Raw genomic sequence first — 24,874 nt, 5'->3', positions numbered from 1 at the left:
CTAGTTTTTCTTTTTGTAAATGTATGAATGTAGATAGGTATGTTTTCTACGTAAAAACATACTCTGTATTGCTTATTAGCACCTTGGTTTTTTAGGTTTTGTTTTTTACTTTTCCTTTTAGTTATTTCCTTTAAATTACCCCATATCAGTCTATATAAATCTCCTTCTGGCTGCTGTATGGAAAATGAATTATAGGAAAATCAGTGGAAGTAGCAACAAGTTAGGAAGCTGTTGCAGTATTGTGGAGGTGTGGAGTATTTTGGCTTGGACTAGAGTGATTATACTGGAAATAGAAATATATGGATTAAATGGGACTGTGTAAAAGTTATTTTAAAAAGGTTTGTATCAATACAGGATAATAATTACTGTCACCTAATATATTAATTGCTATTTTTTAGATGCAGAAGGAATTACTTGACACAGAACTGGATTTATATAAGAAGATGCAGGCTGGAGAAGAAGTCACTGAACTTAGGAGAAAGTATACAGAATTACAGCTGGAAGTATGTTTAATCACAACTACACAGTAGGCTTAAAAGAAGCAAATGTAGTTGTAGTGGTCAATTTAAAAATATATTCCCTTCCCTTCATTCTCAATTAGTAATTGTTGGTAATTTACCCTGGCATACATATTGAGATGTTAATATAGGAAAGAGGGAAGAGGTCAACAAATTTTTCAGAGGTACTAGATAAAATCTTATTTAATGAGGAGTGGCAGTAATTCTGCCTATATCCCCAAGTTCCTCCATTTCTAAGGAATTTTATTTCTTTCCTATTTTTGGTCTGTCCTCCCTGGAATAGAAAACTTATAATAAAGACTTTTCAGGTATTCTAATGGAGATATTCTTTGCATATAAATTGAGTTGCTGTATGAGAGTTTTAGTTGGAGAAATATATTGAGAACTATTTTGAAGAATATGTTTACTTGAGTTTTGCCTATAGATGGTGCTGTGGATGTTTAGAAAAGAGAAACTGCTTTCTTGTAATTTAGTTAGATGGTTATTTATATAAGAAACAAATCCTAGTGAAATTGATTCCTGTTATATGATATGAGAGAGAATTTTTGAATAGCAAAAAGAGGTTCAAAGATTGGAACTGTATTTTGAAATAGACATTAACGTCATTAATATAGTTGGCACATGTCTGTATTGTGGTTTGATACAGGAATTTAAGATTTTTATACTTTAGATTATTTAGCTTTAGCTGAGATTAATGCTTTTTTCTGAATTTGTTGGCAACTTGATCGTTTTTTTGACACTGTAGAAATCTGTTTTGAATACTGCCATCCAGGTATTAAAGACTTAACATTTAGTAGCTACCAGACTTGCCTGAAAGCTCTGTCTTCTCTGAAAGTCATAGGAAGCCATAGGATGTTGTCCTAAATGTTCATACCTTTGCATTCTCTGGAAACTTGATGTGGTTGCATGTGTGTCCTGCCCAATATTTTTTTTGGGGGGAAAAAAAGTTTGAAAAATATTTCTTTTATGTTAATAGAGAAATTGTGTTTTTCCCATTGTAGCGATTTTATGCCAGTGTTGGTGGAATCTTTGAAACAAAATATCATTTTCAAAATTCTGGCCCATAATTTAAATAAATAATAGCATTAACAAAATTCCTTATTATTCTGTGTTTTGCTTTTTTATTATAACATAGCTAAACACTGAATGACATTTTCTGTTTTTCCTTTATCATGGCTTATGTTTAGTTTTCAGTGAATATTAGTTTTATGCAGTAATGCAGTACTTCCCAGAATGTGTTCATTCACCACAGTAATTCCATTAGTTGTTAATAGAAAGCTAGTGAAAAAAGGTTCTTAGGCTAAATAATATAATCTTAGAACAGGTTGTGTTGGATATGCGTTTTTACTGTGAGGTTTCTTAGAGGCTTTTAATTTCTGAATCTCTAAAAATACATATTAAGTATTCAGTGTTACTCAAGTTTATTTGTCCAGGGACCCTCCTTTTCAAGGAGCATTTTGAGGCATTAATATTCCTCAGAGCATACTTTCGTATATACTGTTCCATTACTAATATTAATCCTTGACCTTTAAAATTTATTATTACGTATTATTTTGTTATATTGACAAATGAAGAATTATATATATGATAATCCGAAATGTTTTGATATATGTATAAGTTGTGAAGTGATTACGTCAAGCTAACATGTCCATCACCCCACATACTTGTGATTTTTTGATGAAAAATGAACATTTAAACTCTGCTCTCTCAGCAGTTTTCAAGTATACAATAATTATTATTCACTGTGGTCACCAACCAGTGCTGTACAATAGATCTCTAGAACTTACTCTTCCTGTCTGACTGAAACATTGTACACTTTGACCAACATCTCTCCATTCTTCCTGTCCCCACAGCCCCTGGTAACCACCATTCTGCTATCTGCTTCTATGAGTTTGATTGTTTTAGATTCCATGTATAAGTGAGATCATACAGTATTTGTATTTCTTTGCCTGGCTTATTTCACTTAGCATTATTATTTGGATATTAGATGATTATTTTAGCTAATGTTAAGATTAACCGTCTTGAGATGAAGAAACTGAAATACCTATACTAGCAGAGATTTGGCAGCTGTGCCTGCTTTACACTTCCATTTGGGTGTCTCACATCTAAGACTCAACATCTTCAAAATTTTGCTTATCTTGCTCCTACACCCCATCTGTACAGTTATACAAACCAGAAATCTGGCAGTCTTAATTGATTTCTCCCTTTGCTTCAGCATCTGTATCTAATTAATTATCAAATTTTATATATGTTACTCCTAAATGTATCTTAAATGCGTTTACTTCTATCTCCATTGCCACTACTGTAGTCCAGACTTCCTTCTTCAGGTCTCTTGTAGTGGCATACTGAATGGTTTCCCAGCTTCTTTTCTTCCTTCTACTCTGTTCTTAAAACTCTAGCCAGAATATCCTCTTCACCACTGATTTGGTTACATCACTCTTTTACTGCTTAAAATCTTTTAATTTATTTTCATAGCTCTTGGGATAAAACTCAAAATCCTTAACATGATCCTTAAAGTTATGTGTAATCTGACTCTGCCTTTCTCCAGGCTTATCTCTCCATCCAGCTACACTGGATTATATTCATTCTTTGGGAAATTACATTTCTTTCAGCGTTGGTGCCTTTTTTCATGCCGTAACCCCTACCTCATTCTTGCCTTTTTCTTTGCTCCTCCTTTGATTCATTGAACAAGTATTAAATACAATCCACCAGCTACTGCTGGGAATAAAGCAGAGAATAAAATGGAAAAAAAAATCTTCAGGAAACATACATTCTAGTGGGTTATTCACTGCAAATCTTTGAAGTTCTTTTCAAATCTTAAAGCATTTCTTCACATTTTGAGTCACTTCTCATTAATATAGTTAAATAACTTAGTAGTTCTTGTTTTTTGAGATGGAATCTTGCTCTGTTGCCCAGGCTGGAGTGTAGTGGCGCAGTCTCGGCTCGCTGCAACCTCCGTCTCCCAGGTTCAAGTGATTCTCCTGCCTCAGCCTCCCGAGTAGCTGGGACTACAGGCACTATGCCTGGCTAACTTTCAGTATTTTTAGTAGAGACGAGGTTTTCCCATGTTGGTCAGGCTGGTCTTGAACTTTTGGCCTCAGTTGATCTGCCTGCCTCGGCCTCCTAAAGTTTTGGGATTACAGGCGTGAGCCACCATGCCCAGCCATAACTTAGTTGTTTAATGCTTCTTTACACTTACGACTTGAGTTTCATGAGGGTAAAGACTTGCACACAGAAAGTGCACATTAAGTATTTGTGGAATGAAGGAGTGGTGTGCTCTTATCATACAGAATAATGTAGAATATCAATGTGTTACATTGGTTCTATAATGATGTTAGTGATAAGTAATTAAAATGATTTGAGATAACTGCACCTATTGAAGTCAACTGGCAAACAAATAGAAAATCGTAACTGGAAAAAATGTATTTATTGTGAATGTAGGTATTATCTGTTTATGAGCCTGACTTCTGAAGTAACATTTAACACTGTATACTTGGAAATCAGGAGTTGCTGATCTTTTTGTGACATATCCTGATATCTTAGAGAGCAAGAACTTAGAAAAAGGCACATTTAGTAATTCCAAGACCTCAGTGTTATTTTTTTGTTTCAGTTTACTAGCCACCTACATTTACTTTCACTAAACTAAAACCCCAATTTAAATTATGTGATCCTTTTATAGGGCATTTGAATACATTGTCAAATTGCATTAAAGTTTTATTCATCTGCCAGAGTGTAATGCTTGGCTTGTGTTAGTAATCGCAACATTGTTTAACCTGTGTGTCTAATCTCTTCTAGGCTGCCAAACGAGGGATTCTTTCATCTGGTCGGGGCAGAGGAATTCATTCAAGAGGTCGAGGTGCAGTTCATGGCCGAGGCAGGGGGCGAGGGCGAGGGCGAGGTGTGCCTGGTCATGCTGTGGTGGATCACCGTCCCAGGGCATTGGAGATTTCTGCATTTACAGAGAGCGATAGAGAAGATCTTCTTCCTCATTTTGCGGTACTTTCTTACTGCTCAACAAAACAAATACTGATAATCATCATTGGGGATAGTAGACATAATTAAAGAGGAAGTTATGAAAAGGACATAAGTAATTTCAACTCGTTAATCTGAACAAAGAGTTTAATCTTTAATTTTTTTGTTAATTTAAAAACAGACTGTAGGATTTGTGTAATTATCTAGAACAGACTATTCTTACACTTAGTAGGCCATGAAATATTGTGAAATGAACAATATAAACTTTATTGTTTCAGAGAGGAAGTCTTGTAGTTTAGTTTGATTTGATATTTACTTTTAAAGAAAAAGTTAACATACAGCATGGGCCATCCAGATTTTTAAAAATTAAAATAAGGTTTGTGTTTGTTAAAAATGTATTCTTGATCTAGCTGACCCAGTATTGAAACAAGATAATTTTGACCTATGATCTTGAAATTGCCTCAGTCAGTGTCAGGGTGTAATGAAAAAGACTTCATATAATGGTAATATATTGACCTACAAGAAGGGAGAATGGGATTCTAGGCTCTGTTAATCCATTATTTAACTTGGACTTCCTGGGATTTATTAGGCTCATGTTCAAAATGAAGATTATACCTGCTGAATGGCCCTTCCATCTCAAATGCTGTGATTCTTAGTGGTATCCCAAAGGTTGATTACTAAGCATCAGTTTTACCCTCAGCATTATATTTAATAGTAGTTGCTCTGGAGATATGAAGGAAATAATCAGTTCTTTATCCTCAAGGCTTTTACATGTATCAGTTTAACACAGAATAAACTACAGACATAATTTATAATCAAATTATAATTGATTAAGCACTATAAATACTTCAGTAACTTAAAGAAGTATCATGCCGGCATATGATGGAAAAAAGAACAATAGAGGAAAGTTTCATAGATAGTAAAACTGTAGTTTAGATCTTAAAGAGTAGGTAAGCTAGTAGGTAGGTACATAAATGATTTAACCTTTTGAAAATTCAAACTTAGGTGTTTAAAAATCATATTGGAGGCTTGCAGCAGTTACAGATATTTTGTCAGGACATAAGGAGATATTGACAGAAATGGTTTATGTTTAAGAAATAACCAAAATCATTAGTATTTAAGAATGAGTAGTCTGTTCTTGGTGGATTTAAAGGGTTAAAGAAAGGAATTAAGAGAACTAGAAAGGAGCTTGGAAATAAATCTTGCCCAACTTTTCCCTGCTGTGTACCCCACTTCCACACTTTCTACAAGAGAAAGGAGATCCAGATAATTTGTATGTTGTGTATAGTTTTACAGCTAATCAGGAAACTAACAATGAATGTGCTAAAATAATCCAAACAGACAAAGTGAGTTTGTTGTGATTTATGTTTTGGTGAGACTAAGGTGCTTTGGGCTTGAGAAGTATTCAGAGCCTCTAAATGAAAATTCTGACATGCATTTGAACATTGAAATTTCACTCCAAAGTTCACATTTAAATTATTAGTCTTAAATAAGAGCACAGGTTTAGTTGAAGTTTAGCTTCTTTTCTCTCAACCTATGATTTGAACACATGGTGGATGTCAGAGGAAAAAAAAATTACATTATTTAATATCTGTAATATTAAAGGACTATTAACTATTACAAATTGTGATTAACAAAAATGCTGTATCTTCCAGTACCAGTAGTAATAGTAATAAAAATTATAACTGAAAACCTATAGAACACTTACTTTGTGGCATGTATGCCCTCTGAGTGCCTTATAATAATTCAGTATGAGTTATTTGGATAACCCTGTGAGGTAGATACCTTTATTACACCCATTTTAGAGATGAAGAAAATGATGCATGATGAGGTTAAGTAACTTGTTTACACAACTAATAACTGGCAGAGCTAGAATTTTAGTGGCTCTAGGACATTCTCTTTACTGTGCTCTACAGAACATTTCTATGATATGTGTGGAGTTAATGAGATTACAGTTATAATTTTGGGGGGAGATAAGGAAGGTATTGGTAATGATATATAAAGGACTAGAATTTTGTGGGATAAAGGTTGCTGTTTGTAGAAAAATCCTCCCACACATGAGGGAAAAATATCCAACAAACCAAAAACAGGAATAATACAATGTGTTTAGCTTTTAAATGTTCTGAACAACTATAAAGTACAGTAGAGTGTGTAGTAAGCAAAACCATGGTCAGTTAGAGTGTTAAACTTGAATCAAGAGACCTTGGAATCTCGTCCCAGTAATTAACAATTAACTTTGGGGAAGTTACTTAAATTTTCTTTTTCTTTCTTTCCCCATTTATTGGGAATGATACCAAAAACTCATAGAAATTCTGAGGATTCAGTATGTTGCTTAAGAAAGAGTTTATCTTGGGATTGGTTTGGTGAGTATAAGAGGAAAGTTAGTTAGCAAGAAAGCTCAGGCTTTGACCATTATTTCCTTCATTTAAGGCATAGTTCAATCGAGTATAAGTTTTACTAATTCTGGAAAGTATGAATTTTAAGTAAGATTGGAAGATAGGACCACCTTTTATCTTACAATATCAAGTACTAAAATAAATTACTCACCATACTTTTCTGTTAACCATTATGAATTGTTATGTATTCTGGGTTATATTTATTAGTATTTTAATGTTTTTTAATACCATTAGGATTTTTGGATATTTCAAAATATTTATTTGGAGGAAATACTTTTTTTTTAATTTAAAGCAATATGGTGAAATTGAAGATTGTCAGATTGATGATTCTTCACTTCATGCAGTAATTACATTCAAGACAAGAGCAGAAGCTGAAGCAGTAAGTTTTAAAAATAATTTATCAATTCAGATTTAAATGATTTATAAGTATTATACACTTTTAAGTTTTAATATAAATGAATTTTTTAACTTACTAAATAATATGCTTTGATAATAGAACACTTGAAGTGGAATTCATGCCCTCAAAGAATGTCCTAATGTAGTTATAAGCAATTCTGTGTATAACATAATATAATTAAAATACATATTTAGTCACCAAGTGGAATGTCAAATTGTGCTGTCATGAGATACCAGGGATTCTTTTATCTTTGGTTAAACATAGTTTTACCTGTCACATTTCTACACTTACTACTTTCTGTTATTTCGTTGTTTACCTTTAGAAAAATGTTAAAAACATTGTTAATAATAGTGACTGACTTTTTTGCAGAATGAAAATGCTTCTAGTATTTTCACTATTATGTGTGATGCTGGCTTTTTGTCTTAAGGTAGAATACAAATGACTCTGTTTCATTGAGAGCTGTTAAGATTTTTGATCAGAAATTGACTTTTTTTTTTTTTTTTTTTGAGACAGGTTCTCATTCTGTCACCAGGCTACAGTGCAGTGGTCTGATCACAGCTCACTGCAGCCTTGACTTCCTGAGCTCAGGTGATCCTCCCACCTCAGTTTCCCAGGTAGCTGGGACTATAGGCACACGCCGCCACAGTTGGCTAATTTTTGTATTTTTTGTAGAGATGGGGTCTCACCATGTTGCCCAGGCTGGTCTTGAACTCCTGAGCTCAACCAATCTGCCTGTCTCAGCCTCACAAAGTGCTAGAATTACAGGTTTCTGTCACTATGCCCAGGCTAGAAATGGATTTTTATAATGCTTTTTGATGTTTATATAACAATGAATTTTTTTTCTTTTTCACCTTATTTCATTGTACTGCTTCTAATCATTCTCTTCTGGTTTAAATCCCATAGTATTGTATTTTTAAAAATCACTAAAGTCTCTTCTTTTTCTTTCTCTTTCTCTTTTTACTTTTTAAAATGATTTTCAAAAGTAAGATTGGTTTGTAAATTTTGGGAGGGATATTTTTGTCAGGTATCTCTATTACCTGTCATTGGAAAGTTTCCATTATTCTTTGCTTTCTGAGATAATTTAAGTTGCATTGGAAATATGTTTTTTAAAATTTTAATAGAATTCATTTGTGAAACTATCAGTATCTAATGATTAAACGTGTCTTTTTACAGGCTGTTTTGTAGAAATGATTTGTTTATCTTTGCTGGCTTTAGTTTGGTACTTTGGTAGTTTTTTTCAAAAATTATCTTTTTAATCTAGATTATCAGCTACATTTGCATTGGGAAACAAATTTAACTTCATCTGATACTATTTCCCCCCTCTTTCATATTTTGTGGATTTTTACATTTATCTCCACTTTCACCTTTTTGACCACTACCTCCTTGCCCAAGTAGGCATCCTGTAGAGCACATTTAAACATGGTGTTCCTTAACATTTTATAAATGGCTATACAGTTCACTTTTAAAAACATATTTTAATGAAATTTTAAAGTACATGCATAACTCTTGAAGCACTGCCATAGCATACTTTAAAAAGTTATTTACATTAATTATTTGTACTGTTAAAAAGCAGTACAAAGCAGATAATACAATACGATACAGTTCAGAAATAGACCTAAGTTTATACAATCATGTGCCACTTAAGAGGGATATGACCTGAAAAATGTGTTGTTAGCCAATTTCATTGTTATGTACACATCACAGAGTGTATTTACACAAACATAAATGATATAACCTAGTACACACCTACACTATATGGTATATAGCCTGTTGATCTTAGGCCACGAAACTTTGGCATTGTGTTAACTATACTGAATACTGAGGCAGTTGTAACACAGTGGTAAGTATTTGTGTAGGTAAACATATCTAAACATAGAAAAGGTACAGTAAAAATAGGGTATAAAAGATAAAAAATGGTATACCTGTATGGGGTACTTACCATGAATGGCGTTTGCAGGACTGGAAATTGCTCTGGGTGAGTTAGTGAGTGAATGTAAAGTCCTAGGACATTACTATCCTATTTTATAAACTTGTACTTTAGACCTTATAAACACTGTACACTTAGGCTATACTAAGTTTATAAAAACATTTTATCTTTCTTTAATAGTAAATTAACCTTAGTTTGCTATAACTTTTAAACTTTACAATTTTTAAAAACTTTTTGACTCTTCTAACGCCACTTAGCATAAAACAGACACGTTGCACAGCTGTACAAGAATATTTTCTTTCTTTGTATCCTTATTCAATAAGCTTTCGTCTATTTTTAACATTTTTTTGTTTTACTTTTTAAACTTTCAATTAAAAATTAAGACACAAACACATACATTAGCCTATGCCAAAACATGGTCAGATTCATAAGTATCACCGTTTTCTAGCTTTACGTCTTGTCCCACTGGAAAGTCTTGCGGGGCAGTAACACACAGCTGTCATAGGCAATGTGTGTATCATAGGCAGTGGCCTACGATAACAATTCCTTCTTCTGAAATACCTCCAGAGGAACCTGCCTGAGGCTGTTTTATAATTAACTTAAAAAAAAATTAGAGTACACTCTAAAATAATGATAAAGAGTATAGTATAGTAAATAGGTAAACTAGTAACAGTCGTTTGCCACCATATTCAAGTATTATGCTGTACATAATTGTGCGTGCCATACTTTTATATGACTGGACTGGCAGCACAATCGGTTTGTTTACACCAGTATCACCATGTGAGTAATGTATAGTTATAAGGTCACTAAGCAATAGGAATTTTTCAGGTTTATTAAAATCTTAGGGGACCACTTTTGTATATAGTCATTGTTGACCAAAACATTGTTCTGTGGTGCCTGACTTTATGAGGATTTTAATGGATCACAAAGGAGTTGTTTTAAATCAAGGAATAAAACAAGTTATTCAGTAAATGATGTTGGGACAGTTGACTAGCTATTTGGAAAAAAGACAGCATTATGTCTTTTTTAAATATCCGAATAAATGTAAATTGGATGAATTTCTTTAATACATAAAATATTTAATACATGCTACAAAATTCTTTTTTTTTAAAATAAAATCCTAGATTTTTAAAAAAATAATCTTAATATTGAGAGGGCTTTTTAAGGTATGGCACGATATTCATAAAGGAAAACATTGGTAAATTCCAGTACATGAAAAATTTAAAACTTGTTCGTGACAAAAACAAAAGAACAACAACAACAACCCCTTTCTCTCCAGTAAAAGGTGCATCATAAAATCAAAATCCAATTGGGGAAAATATTTTGCCCAAAATATCACCAAAATTCATTCAATTAGAAAAATACAAGCAGGCCAGATTGTGAAAAAAGTCAAGCATTTCACTTCCAATAGAAAGTGACACAGGATATACAAATACACAAGATTGTTCATATCTGTAGAAATTGCTTTAATTATGCTAAATATATAATATATATGGCCATTCAAGAAAAGTGACAGATTTATTGGTATGGACATTGAGAGATATTTATGAAAAGAATTGGGTTAATAATTTAACCATGAAGTTATAAACTAGTATGTTTCCATATATATATCATACATATTTGTATACAGAAGTTCTTTTAGTATGTGTGTAGAAAAATATACATAGGATTTAACTCCGAATTCCTCACAGAATAGTGGTTATCTCTTAGGGCTAGGGATAATCATGGACTGTGCTTTTTTACATTATGTGGCCTGAAATTTTGAATCTTTGTAAAAAATGAAATGGGTGGGTTGCAGAAGGAATTGTTTAAACTTTAAAGATTATATGTTGAAATTACCTGAAATATTGGTTTCTTGAACTTCTCTAATATAAAAACATAGTTTTATCAAAATGAAAGTAATTATGGAATGTTTCTTATAACATCAGAAGTTCTTAGTTTTCCTGAGTAAATTTACATCTTCACAAAGCAAAAACTCAGTTCTTTCAAAAATTTACACAGCCTAATTCTCAAGTTTGTAATGGAGCAATGTTAATAAAAAGTTTGTAAATCATCTTGTAATTAAAGTTGAAACTTTAGAAAGTTGTAGGCTCATCTTACAGATTTGAGGAGCTGTGTGCTGAATGTAGAGATGTGTAAAGTTAGATCATCAGAAATTTTTGTCAATAACTTGTTTTTGAAAATGTCAGTAACTTTTTTGCTTTTTAGGTGAATTTTTTTAGCTGAACATAAGGATGAGTTTTATGAGTAGGTGTTTTGCATTAAACAGTTGGAATTCCTTATAGAATATGATACATTTTTATGTAATAGTGATAGCTTCAAAAAATTGCAAGTTGTCCTGGAACTAAAATACATATAAGTACTTTTTAAAAAAATTCTAATTGTATGACATTGTGACAAAAATTCTCTGAGCAGCATTTGAACAGGCATGAAATCTTTTAAATTTATCATAAATGTATATGTGCAGGTTTAAAATTTATACCTGGGGATTTTAATACCACACAACTTATGTCAAATATCATTGAATATGTAATTGTTTCTACATTTCACATTATGCTGTGCTTTGAGATTGCATTATAAATCTTGTGTGAGTATAAGTTATTGGCAATATGTTGCTAACACTGATTTACCTTAGTTCATGTTACTCTAATTGGAATGCAGTTTCCAAACCAGCCACTTAATATAGCAAGTACTTAGACATGACTATTTTGTAAGTTCATGTTTTATATTCAGTTACAAAAGCTTGGTAGGAAAAACTGTTTTTCAATAGAAAAGTTCAGAGGGTTTTTTTTTTCCTTTCATTGAGACACTTATATTTTGTATTAGTTTTACAATAAACATTTTATGGTAGTTGGTCATTTGATGTAATTTGAAAATAATAAACTTTACACATGCAAAATTATTATTAAAGATTAATAATTACTATATACCATTTGTAAATGAACAGTAATTAAAATGAAATAAAATATATTTAGCATATTGATCCTAATTTAGACATTGATTCAGACACTAAAACTAGGATCTTGAAGTACCTTGGGATTGTCATCTTAAATAGCAGTTGTCATTGTGTTATAAACATGCAGACATATTTCTTTTAGTCAAATATTGGCCAGTAGTGAAATAGCTATATTTTATTATGAGAAATTATTCTTACTTTCTTTTTAAAGGAATTTGCAATTACTAGTCTGATTATAGGAGTAAATAACCATAAAAAGTAAAGTATAAATTATAATAATAGTAAATTGAATAGTAAATATCAAAAAGCAAATGAGTAGATAGCCATCTTCAGCTGTCTTTAGTTACTTTAATCTTAATATTAGGCACTATGAGATTTACTTTTTTCTTCAGAAATTTTTAATGTCTTATATTCCAATATTTTTAATTGTTTTAGGCTGCAGTTCATGGAGCTCGTTTCAAAGGGCAAGATCTAAAACTAGCATGGAATAAACCAGTAACTAATATTTCAGCTGTTGAAACAGAAGAAGTTGAGCCTGATGAAGAAGAAGTATGTTACTTTTTTTCCACTTATTTTTACCCTTAATCGTTCATAGCTTTTATATAAAATGTGATTTTTATGGCTGTGATTTTTAACATAAAACTTCTGTTCCTGACCCATAGTCCAGGCAGGGGATATCAGATAAATGCAAACAGCTTTAAATTTTCTGGATAATGAGAAGAACTGTGGATTGCTAATTCAAAAAGAATATATGAAAATCATATTTATATATTCAATTTTTATTTACCCTTAGAGACAATAATTATTCATTAGATTTTTATCCACAGGAAATCTTGTAATATTTTAAGTTTTAGGATAATCTATTCTCAGTTGCTTTATTAACATTTCAGCTTTCCTTTATTTTAATTCATATATCATTTTAGTCATTAGAATGAATGCCTGTTATATGGTAGATACTGTCATAGGCACAAAAATGAATAAGACACGGTCCCTATCTATCATCAAGGAGCTTATAATCTGAAAAGGGGGGTGGTGGCAGACACATAAGAAACTAGTTACAATAAAAGGCAGACTGATAATGCTGAATAAAGATTTGAACAACATGCTCTGGAAACTCAGAGGAAGGAGTGATTGTTTCCATCCCGAAAATTTTAAAGGGGGTATTGACAGTGGAACTGGGCCCTAAGCAATAAAACAGCTTTCATAAGCTAGAACTGGAGCTGGGAATATAATTGAGAGGTATTTTAGATGGAGGGATAAGCGTCAGGAAAAATGAAAGTGTGCATTTTTCTTTGAGTAACAGCAGTTAGTCTGATGGCTAAGAGGTACGGGCCAGTGAAGTGTTAGAGCCTTTTGAAACCAAAAACTTAAAAGTAAGCAACTCTTATTTAATCACAAAATAAACTTTAGGAAAAAGTTTAAGAAATAAAGGTAAGGTGGGGAAACTAAATAATTCCATGTTTTACCTTCATAATGGCACTTCATTTTGTTTGAAGAGCATTTCAAGGCTGTTATACATATCCATAGTCAAATGCAAGAATAAAAATGTATATTTTGAAACTCATATACATGATTTGTCATTTTATATTTTAGATTATACCTTTGTCCTTCCATGAGTTTGAATTGAATGGGGAGAAAAGCAGGAGAGCTCCTGGTATTAGGTATTTTGAAAAGTTTGAAATAGCAGTCTGAGAAGTGTTTATGAAGGGAATGGGGAAAAGAAAGGAATGCAATAATAGAAAATGTTTGTTGCATACAGCAGAAAATAAATATAAATCTTGGTAGAATTTTATACAAGTCATTGGTTGCTTTTAGTATTCAAGGTTAGGAGGGTAAATTAGAGAAAACTTATTGTTTTCTTTTTTAAAAAAGTTTGACCAATATTTTAAAGGTATAGAAGGTGGCGTAATTTGCTAAAGAGAGGCAGGAAAAAATGGCATGTACAAAGGCTTTATTTGATATTTGTTTAGTGCGTTTCATGCAAGCAATAGAATAGATCATATAGAGAAACCATTGAGTGGTTAAATGTTGCTTTTGTTTTGTGAATGTTCTAGCTATAAAAATCCTTTTGTATTCAACTCTGTTGAGAGAGATGAGTATTTAAAAGTGTCACCTTTTTTTTCTTTTCTTTTTTTTTGGGTAAATTCCTAAATACATTTTAACCTAAAGTTTCAGGAAGAGTCTTTGGTGGATGACTCATTACTTCAAGATGATGATGAAGAAGAAGAGGACAATGAATCTCGTTCTTGGAGAAGATGATTTGACTGATCATTGATCTACATATGCTAGAACTCTACCTGTGTTTCATTAGTATTATCTAATGTACTTTTACATATTTGTAAAAACAATTTTTGGTAAAATGTGATGAAGATGGATTTCACAAATAGACAAAAAAGAAGAAAACTACCTTCTGATCTTGTATTTTGAAAGATTGATGTTTGCATTTTATTTCAGTAAACAATTGCTAAAAACATCACACTAGAAACATATGCAATGTTTTTATTACATACTTCTACGGGACATCACAGAATTCTTTGGGTTCTTTGTAATTTAATGAATAGGTCTGAAAACTTATGACCAATACTTGTTATAACTTAGAGGACTTTGTTTTATTCCAAATAAGGAATGAATTTGCATTTAAAATCTTAATGAATGTTTTCAAAACTGAATAGATAACATAGTGCTCTAAAATCTCCAAGTTATGTATTATAATATTACATAGTAGTATGCTTAGGCTTTACTATGTATTAGCCTTTTGTTGGACTGTGTATGTATTTTACCATATGGGTTTTAATGATAATGGTGTATGACTGCTTTACATGAGTCCTTATGCATCCGGATGTTATAATAAAGTGGAATGGTCTCTTTAAAAAAAAAAAAAAAAAAAGGAAAAGACAAAAGCAATGACAAAAAAAAACAAAAAAAAAAACAAAAAAAGCCAAGACAATGTTCCTTGATTTAAAAAAAAAGAAAAGAAAAGAAAAAAGAAAGAAAAGAAAAAAATTAAAATAGACCATTCCAGATGGCGATCTACCCTTCCCCCCAATTATCACAAAAGGAGCTATAATCACTAACTTATTCTTAATAATAATGGTTACTGGTACCCTTACAATAATGTACAATCCAATGTTTAAAAATTATACCACTTGAGTTTGGTTTGATCCTATAAATTTTCAACAAATGTCTTAAAATTTAAAAGCAGGCTGATTAGTTTGGAACCAGACTGCAAGTAGAGCTAACATTTGGTGAATAAGAAAACATCACATTACATTTTGGATGTATGAAAGAAAACTTGACCATTTGAAGATATATGAATAAAGAAATGTACTGTAGATACTACTTTAGGAAAACACTGTTTGGTAAGTGTTCCAGTCTGATATTTTAAGTGTGTACTTCCTATACTTGTATAAAAATCTTTGACGTTTGCAACAATACTGATTTTTTTAAGTGGATTTCTTTTGCAAGTGAACATGATCATTGAAAGTTGATATGGCAGTTTCCAGGAAATAAATGCATTCTTTGTAGAATGGGGGTGGGAGCTTACATATTTATATTTTAAAATTCATCATTTCGATTGCAAGTGTTTCTGCCTCTCTTGAGATTATAGTGATAATATTAAAAAATCACATTTAAAAAATTACTTTCTTCCATATTGGGGTCCTCACAATCAAAAGCTGTTGTTCCACCACCACGATAGTCTTCTGCCAGTGGAGTAACTTAAGGATGCTGTTCTTTCTCTTCTTCCCCATAACCCTCTAATTGGGGCTGAAGTTGTGTGTATTTTCTTGATGGTAACACTATTTCATAGAAATGCTTTGCCTTGCAATTCGTGTCTACGTTTATATTTAAAATTTCAAAATCAGATTTCAGTTGTCAAAATAGTGACTTTGCTCAAAAAGTCACTATTTTTACTTATATATTTAAATCAAAGATCTATTTTTATGTAGTCTCTTGTATGTTGACTATGTGCTATTCTGATTCATTAGGTAAGTTTGTTTTCTTTTCTTTTTAGTAGTCGTGAAAGGTGCCAAATTGGCAGAGGCTCACGTTTCTTCTCTTTACACCAAACAGGTATTATAAAGAAAGTAAATCTTTCAAAGGCCAGTTAAATCTCCATGCTGATTTTTGGCTTTATAATTTGATTATAATGTTTTAGCCTGATATTTCAAAAATTATAAAATTCCCTTATAATGTAACTGAAAATACATATTGTTTATTTCAGTCCATGAATAGCTAATCAGTTTTCCTAGAACTTAAAATGTTTTAAGCCATGTTGCTTTGAATGAATCAGAAGACAAATATGTTTCAATGTGATCCCAAAGAATGGAGATTAAATCTTACCAACATTAGGTTTACAATTATATTATTCATAGTATTAATATGATTTTAATTATAAATATTACTTAGTATTAAGTTGCTACTGAATTTTTTACTTGTTTATAAATACTAGCACTCTTGTAGAGTACTTTCATATGTTTTCATTTAAAACTTAGGAAGGAGCTGTTCATTTCCATTTTACAGATAAGGAAACTTAGGCTAATAGAGATGGAATGATTTGCCCAGTTATAGCTAGTGGGTGAAAATACATTTGAATGCAAGCATTCTGATTTCAGTGCCAACTTTTTTTTTTTTTTTTTAACTCTACGTTGATGCTGCTGCTTTCCTAACTATTGATGGAGTGGAACATGAGATTGTGTTTGTAGTAAATATGGTAGTTCTTGCCTCAAAGATACTGCACCAAATTAGCAGACTTCTTGGTCATTCGCCAGTTCATACTTATACCCTCCCTTTTAATACAGCACTTTGTTCATATCTCTGTTACAGTACTTACATTGTAATATAATTTATCTGGTTTATGTCTGTCTTCCCCACTAGATTACAAGCTCCTCTAGGAAGGTGGACCATGTCTTATTCATCATTTTATTTCTAGTGCTTATCACAAAGCCAGGCTTATAATGGGCACTCAAATGTTTGTTGGATGAATTAATGAATGAATGAATGCATATTTAAATCTCCAATCATAGAGTGACAAATACCTCCCTTGTTAATTCTTATCAATTTTCCAAAAATCTCTTGAAGATCTCCTCAGTCACTTGGGAGCATTTTGCTAAGCAACTGATACAATTCGAGTTTGTCACTTGTGGGGTTACAAGTACTGATGGAGGTATACACATATGTAGGCTTAGTGGAATTTCCACAATATTTAGTAAGGCATTAATATTTTGGGGTAATAAATGTTGTAGTCTGTTTCAGAGGTAAAATACAGTTTTGGTTTCTGTCAGTGTATATGATTAGAAATGCTAAGAGTCACCAGTCTAGTCCATCCCACTAATTTTTATATCCAAAGGTGATCTAGTTTAGAATACTAGACAAGGTTTATAAGAGATTTAGCTTTTGGTCCCAATTCTGCAACTAACTCTGTGGCCTTAGACAAGTCTCTTGCCTTATCCAGGGTTGTTTCCTTGTCTGTAAAATAAAGAGTTGGACTAGATGATCTCTAAGGTCCCTTTACATCTATAGTTTCCCTGGTACTATATTAGTGTTTGATACAAAACAATTTAATATATCTAAGCCAGTTCTCCCTGTTATCGTTGTTGTTTTCTATCATTTTATCATTGGAAACAACTTGGATTTGGTTATGATAATTTATATGATGCCTCTTGGTACAATTTTTTGTATAGTGTTCCTACATGCTTGCATTTGCCAGCACAAATTACATTCAGCCTATAAAATAGAGATGAACTTCTGTATTCACCAGCACTTCCTTTTCCCAATTGTAACTTTTCATTTTTCTTCTAAATTCAGAGTTTTAAAGTAGAAGCACTTGCTAGTAATGCAGATACAGTCAGTTCTCTCACCAATATGGATTTAAATTGTCCTTTCCATCTCAGTTTACTCTTTTTAAAAAAAAAAAAACAAAAACCAATATGCTACCTGAAACTAGAAACACATTTTTAATTCTGCAACTCTCCTAACAGATTATTTTACTTTAGTACAGACCTGGGCTGCAGGCTGAGTTGGGAGTTGATAAAGGATTGAGGACAGCAATGTAGGTCGCCTCTTCCTACAGGAAAAAATTGAGGAACATTGTGTATTACTGGTTAAAAGATTGATTAGGATTATTTCAAGGGATGGTTGAGTTGTCGTTTTACATATTTCACCCAATATTTTGTGTCTCTACTTAAGCAGTGTTGTTTTAAATGTTACTGGATAATTGTAACATAATCAAATTAAATTTTATATTTAACTGATACCCAAGCATTTGATGAAAACATGTTGCAGGAATGGGAGAGTATTCCATAGCTTTTGTTTTATTGTGATTTGATTAAATGTGACAACTAATAGTTTAAAGACAGGACTTCACTGTTTTAGCTGATTTCCTGTAGAAAGTGTGGCTAAGTTTAATTGAAAGAAATGTCTTCTTACTAGAACTGATTTTGGGGGACTCTATCCATACTTGGAACACTAACTGTTGGCTATAAGGGTTCAAAAAGGAAGCAACAGTTGCTTATTTGGTATGTTGAAATATCACTGGCTATTTTAGAGTATGAAGCAAACTTAATATGTTTTCTTTTCTTTTCCCCCCTTACACACAATGTAGACTAACGATAGAAAACTAGTTTTAGTTCTTCTAGAATGTATATAAGTTTTGTAAGCTCCACCCAACACACACACACACACACACACACACACACACACACACACACACACACCCACCCCACTTATAAAAGTCTTAGCCTTTTAAAACAAAAATTTCCTGCGTGAAATTCTGGCTTAGTTAACTTTTTGGTCTTTCTCTCGGGGCTTTTCTTGTTCTTATAAAATACTGTAAATTACAAATGGAAATTTAATGCAGAATTAAATTTCTAGTGTACAGTATTTGTAAGACAAGAAGAAAATTTCGTTTTCCCAGATCTCAGGAACTGCCTTGTTCCTGTTAACTTCTTGAACTGGCTAGTTGCTCAAAGGTATGTATACAGGCCTTTAGGGAAGAGCAGTTTTAAAATTTTTCCTTTCTGATCATTATATACCTATCAGATGACAATAGATAATCTTCCAAAGTTGCTACCTAAAAATCCTAGGAAAGAAACTTTGGTGAACATGACTGCCGTTCCCAATAATTGCTAATGAAAAACATCAAACTTGCTTAGTAGAAAAACACCTAATTTGGTAATAACTTTCTTGCAGTTTGTCCATATTATGTGCTTGTTACTTAATGTAATTAAAAGCATTTTAAAATTCTACTTTTTTTCGTATCCACTTTTTATACTTGCTACTTCCTAAATTCCTCCCTCACTGTTTATTTCATCCATCTACTCATTTCCCATCATCCAAAGTTAGCCTCTCCTTGTATACCAGGCACTGTCTGATTTCTATGTATTCCTTTTATTTTTACTGTGGGCCTTTGTGCTTAGTATACTTTTACTTCATATAATGTGATTAACAAATGAAGTGATTATCATATGGAGTTTAAGGAAATTAGATGTATCTTGCAATTACTTTGAAATCTTTGGGAAACCTTAAGAAAATTGTATCTGTTTTCATTTTTATTTACAACATCTTGGAATTTGTTCATGATTTCTTAAAATTTCTTTGCGTACCCACATCTCTGTGAAAATTTTCCATATCAGTTACTAGTTTTCCTAATGAAAATTTTAGGCCATAGATATGCTGTATGCTGTGATCTTTTGCAGCCTAATGTTTGAAGGAAGCATGATGCAGAGAGGTTTTGTTAAAATCATTTTAGCCCAAAGCTTTGTGTAATTTTCCTGCAACTTTGGTTTTGATTTCTTTCTCAAATAGATTTTTTTAATGTTTAGAAAAGTTGGAGGTCAATTTATGATGTGATTCAAGTTTTAGATTTATTTGCTATTTTCAAAGTTTTTTTTAATAGTCTTCTCTTTTTCCAGCAGAGAGAGATCATCATTGCCTGAATTTAGCTTTGTGACTGCAAGAGCAAGACCATTTCCTGTCTGGAGACGACTGTTACAATATCATCTTATTATTTTATGTTCACTCTTTATCAATTTGAACAGATGTTTACATGTACTATAATTAGCATTTTATCTCTACAGATCTCTAAGAGTACATCTGAGTCCAAAGTGTATCTGAATGTGTGCTCTGACCTTATTCTTAAATGTTTTCTCCCAGTACTTTATAGCCATTTATTTTTTAAACACCTTAAGAAGGAACGGAAAAGTTCTCTTGGATGACGTATATTCGGTCTGAGCCAAATTGAGGATTGTGTCTAGGAAATCTGTAAAGCCATACTACTGTGTTCATTAGCATGAGCAATTTAAAATGAAAATGAATTAAAAAGTTAAACACGAGTTTGGTTTTAATTTTGGGGGGATCTTAAGATATATTTCTGGGAGTAGGATAGCCACTTAAAATAATTTTGAATAGATGATAAAGTACTTTTTTATGTACTGTAATAGCTTGTGCATTTCTTCTGAATATACTTTCTGATGTTGCCAAGGTCATTTACCCAAATATTTTTTAAAAATTTCTTAGCTCTTCAAAGCCAACAAAGAAAATAATTTTCTTCCAAGTGACAAATGATGATCTGTGGATTATAAATATTTTAAAAATTATATGTCTTAACATAATTTTTTCACATTTTTTTGACTTTCAATCAAGACATCGAAGACGACCTTTAAAGCAAGAGGAAATAGTGTTGTGTGCCTAACATTGGTGAAGACTAGTTTTTAACTATTTTAAGAAGTGTATGTCCAAATTATTTATAAGCAGTATGGCTTAATATGGCTTAGAATTACTTATAAAGAATATGATTAAATCTCATCCTAAATATGTACCCACAATATCCTTTTTATAATGGGCACTGTAAGAAATGTTTGCACTTAGTTTCTGGGTATTCCTTCATAGATTCTCAGGAGGCATTTAAAAAGTTGGAAGCTATACTTGGTAGTAACTATATTAGAAAAGTCCAGTTTACACTGATTTTTATTCACCCTTGTTTTTATTTTTATCCAGCCATACTACCATTATCACTTTTTTTTTGGTACAAAGCTGAATATTCTGCAAACTTTTTTTTTCTCCTTGAGTATGCATTGCATTTGTCATGAAAAATAAGAATGTAATAAACACATCAGTCATCATGTAAATTAACTATTTTGATCCACATTGGTTGGACACAGCATGGTTAATTCTAGGCTTGGTTAAAAATACATAATTTGGAAAGTCTTCTAATATTTTAAGGACCTAGTAGTTTACAAGGCTTTTTTGTTGTTGTTAGACTTCTGGTTCACATTTGCAAACTAGCCACAGGGTATTCATAAATATTTTCCCAAATTAGTTGAGTATTTTTAATTGTAAGCGAAGAATTTTCTACCCCTACTACAGTGGTTTACTGCTAGGGTAAAGACCATTTTCTGAAGACACTAAACTTGGTGTTAACAGTGTTGATTGTTTAATGGATATGGACCACATACCACTACCTGCAACTTTGTCATCCTGGAGTTTTGGTTTGGTTTGGTTTGATTTTTCATTTTTCGCTTTTAAAATTAAAAACAAAGCAAAACAAAATTGAAGATACCATTGAGAATCAGAATTCAAGATGACTTGATTCTCACTAAGATCACTGCGCTTTTTGAAAATTGCTTTGAGATCTAGTCAGTTACATATTTAAAATCTCCATGTTGATTAATTAAACATAAGGTTTTCATCATTTTATTTTCCTAAATAGGATTCTCATGGAGCTATTGTAGATAACTGTACAGAATCACTTTTGTGTAATTGAATGAAGCAGTTTCCTCTGCATGATTGCATAATGAAAGCCTTTTATATATCTTTATATTTTTCAATATACTTAGATTTTACACTATTAAGCTGCTCTAGTCATGCTATATTTGTTTTTTTAATAGAGTTTATAACTATGCTCAAAATACAGATCAACTGAATATTTTTGGTCTTGTTTACAAGATAAATCATACTTTAAAATGATACAGGCCCCTCAAGTGTCTTAGGAAAAAGTCATTGGTGCTATAAAACCTTTCAGTATCATTTTTGAACCCATTGTTCAGACTTTGCTAGGTTTTAATCTGATTGCTTGTGATTTATTATAACGTAGCAGCATAATTATAAAAGTGGTCTGTGCTGAGTCAGATAAAGAGCCCAGCCCATTAGAAACACATCATAATTTAAGAATATGATGCAGAATGACCTTACACTTATTTGTGCCCGTCTTCCCAAAAAGAAAATCATTTTGTTAAGAGGAAGGCAGTTAATTTGGCTAGAATCCAAAAACTCATTCAGCATGGCTGTTTTCCCTTATTTCAAATGAAAAACTTCTAATACTAAAATATGTAATCCTGCTTTGCTTTAAATTCCCATGTCCGTCACTCAACAGGAGGCATAGTGATTCTTAAAATATTTACAGAACGTTTGGTGAGTTGTAAAGAGATGTATTATTGCATTGTAGGTTTTTGCATTGATGTGTCGATTTTTTGTTTTGTCCCCAAGATTTCCTTCCAGCACCTTAATGAATGTTCATATGATAGAATGTTTAAAGTATCAGCAAAGCATTCATGGATGCCTGCTTTTCATTCTCAGAAGGCTAAACCTGTTTTGGGTATGATGCTACTTCAGAACATACTGTCTGGCACAAGATTTCTTCTAATAAGTGGTTTATTTTAACTCAATTTCTGTGGACTGTTGAATTGAAAAACACCAAAGGAGTTTTCTTGTCTGGAGACTGGATTGTTCCAGTTTTAAATACCTGTGCCCATAAGTCTCCCATTTCATGAATGTGTGTTGGCATGGGGAAAAAATTTCCCTGCTCTTTGAGTGGAGCGAAAGCAATTGGTTAAGCTGTAGCAGCTTTTTTGTTTATTTTTTTAAAGTAATAATAAAACTTGAACTGAAAAAAGATAAAACTTGAACTAGAAAACTACTCTTATATGCTTAGAATGTTTATAGTATTAAATGTTTATGTGGGGTTGTCAACATTTTTATTATTTATAGTTGAATTATGTTTTGTTAAATCCATATTGTTTATTATTTTTATATTTTGAAAATTTTTAAAATAAAAGCCTTACTGAAAACAGTCGTTAACGTTTTAAAACTGTCCTACATCTTGCATCAGTTAATTTATACTAGAAAAAAATTGCATTCATTAGGCATTACATAATTGAGAATTCTGAAAATGTTTATACGAAGAAATGACTCCACATTTCCTCTTTCCCTTCCCCTCTTTACCCTCCATTTTAAGTTGTATTAAGTCAATTTCGGCACCAATATGTCACTGGCTTTATGTCTCCTCCTTTCACACATACACAGGTCCTCATGATCCTTCCCCCAGATACCTGACTCCTTTACTGCTTGGAAGTTTTTCTCCTTATTCTGCTTGGCAGCCAAAAAATTATCATATGATAAGAATAAAAATACTATTCTGATGTTAAGGAATGCCATAGTTTCTGAAGTGAAATTAGACACAAAGTGCTTATAATGTCAATTTGCAAAGCTGTTGAAAGTTTTCAGAACTTCTGTACTTTCCACAGTTCATCTGAACCATTTTCCCCCGATCTGATTTGGCCTGCTTTTCCAACATTCAGCATGTTCATTTCACATTTAATAGTTTTATTGAATGATGAATTTGAATTATTTCGATTTTCATCGCATATGTATCTTCTGTCATCTAACATGGTAACGTGACACTGCTTCTGCAAGAAAATACATTCTCATCTACAGATAGACAAATTTTGATAAAAATCTAGTTAAAAGATCTAGTGAAGTTGAGGACTTTGGTTAATAATGGTACAATTATTTTAAAAAGTTACATGTTTGTGTATATGCACACATGTATGGCCAGCCCCCGTGGAGTATTTGCAGATTAAGCATGTTGTCAGCCTTCACTTACCTGAAAAGTGTTTCTGCACAATGAAGGAATTTGCCCTTTGATCTTTTTTTTAATCATGTAATATTGCGGAGAAGCTAAAAATTTTTAAAAGCGTGGAGGTACTATGATAGCCAGTCATTTATAAATGAACTCCAGACATTTTAAAAATGGAATTATGTAATTTTTATTGCCTTGGAAACTTTTTTCCCTTATGACACTGATACTATTTTTAATGGCCCCTCCATTATTTGAAGATGAGTCAATGTAATGCATCAATTCTCATTTTGGGAACTTATTTCGACTTTTTAGTATAAACAATGCTGTGAACATCATGCCTTTGATCCTTTGATTATTCATGATATATTCTCAGAACTTGCTGGTCAATATATATAGTTTTTAAAACTCGTGATACATTTTGAATTTTCTTTTACAAAGATATGTATAAATAAGAATTCTGCTTTGTGAACAGCCTGTTATTTTCTCTGAAATACGTTAGAACTTACTGAATTTATTCCATATTCATAACAGAAACCAAATTATGCCTAATACAGTAGTTAAGCTCTGCTGCAGTAGTGACACGGATATTTTCCACTATATGTAATTGCCAGGATTTTGTATACCATAGGAGATTTTTTTTTCTTTAAACTACAGATGTTTTGTAAGTTTTCAAGAAACTTTTGATAGTCTTATTATGAGTCTCTATTGAAAGGTATGGGAGATTATTTTTATTAAATAAGGTAAAATAAGTGTCAGAATCTGGACTGGAATTTTCATTTTTCATACTGTATTTACTATGAGAATTCACAGAGCCGCCAAATAAAAACTCAACAAAAACGTCCCCATATTTTTAA

At 31.9% G+C, this 24,874-nt stretch overlaps 1 protein-coding gene across 18 annotated transcripts in view; it reads left to right on the top strand.

Moving 5' to 3' along the window:
* RBM26 (RNA binding motif protein 26) overlaps positions 1-23,224 on the top strand; it is an 87,536-nt gene extending 64,312 nt beyond the window's left edge. For 11 of the 18 annotated variants that reach the window (XM_030813547.1, XM_030813538.1, XM_030813536.1 and 8 more), the window contains 7 exons: positions 399-503; positions 4,314-4,514; positions 7,179-7,265; positions 12,602-12,715; positions 14,336-15,525; positions 16,179-16,237; positions 20,077-23,224. In XM_030813547.1, the coding sequence (XP_030669407.1) occupies positions 399-503; positions 4,314-4,514; positions 7,179-7,265; positions 12,602-12,715; positions 14,336-14,425 (597 nt within the window). In that variant the 3' untranslated portion in view covers positions 14,426-15,525; positions 16,179-16,237; positions 20,077-23,224. Of the gene's footprint in view, positions 1-398; positions 504-4,313; positions 4,515-7,178; positions 7,266-12,601; positions 12,716-14,335; positions 15,601-16,178; positions 16,238-20,076 lie in introns of those variants that run through there. The other 7 variants (XM_030813531.1, XM_030813548.1, XM_030813539.1 and 4 more) reach the window with 3 other exon arrangements.
* The last annotated feature ends 1,650 nt before the right edge of the window (positions 23,225-24,874 follow it).

The sequence above is a fragment of the Nomascus leucogenys genome, chromosome 5, assembly GCF_006542625.1.
Source record: "Nomascus leucogenys isolate Asia chromosome 5, Asia_NLE_v1, whole genome shotgun sequence".
NCBI lineage: Eukaryota > Metazoa > Chordata > Mammalia > Primates > Hylobatidae > Nomascus > Nomascus leucogenys.
Note: the sequence above shows the minus strand (reverse complement) of the source record. Positions and strands in the feature narration are given on the sequence as shown.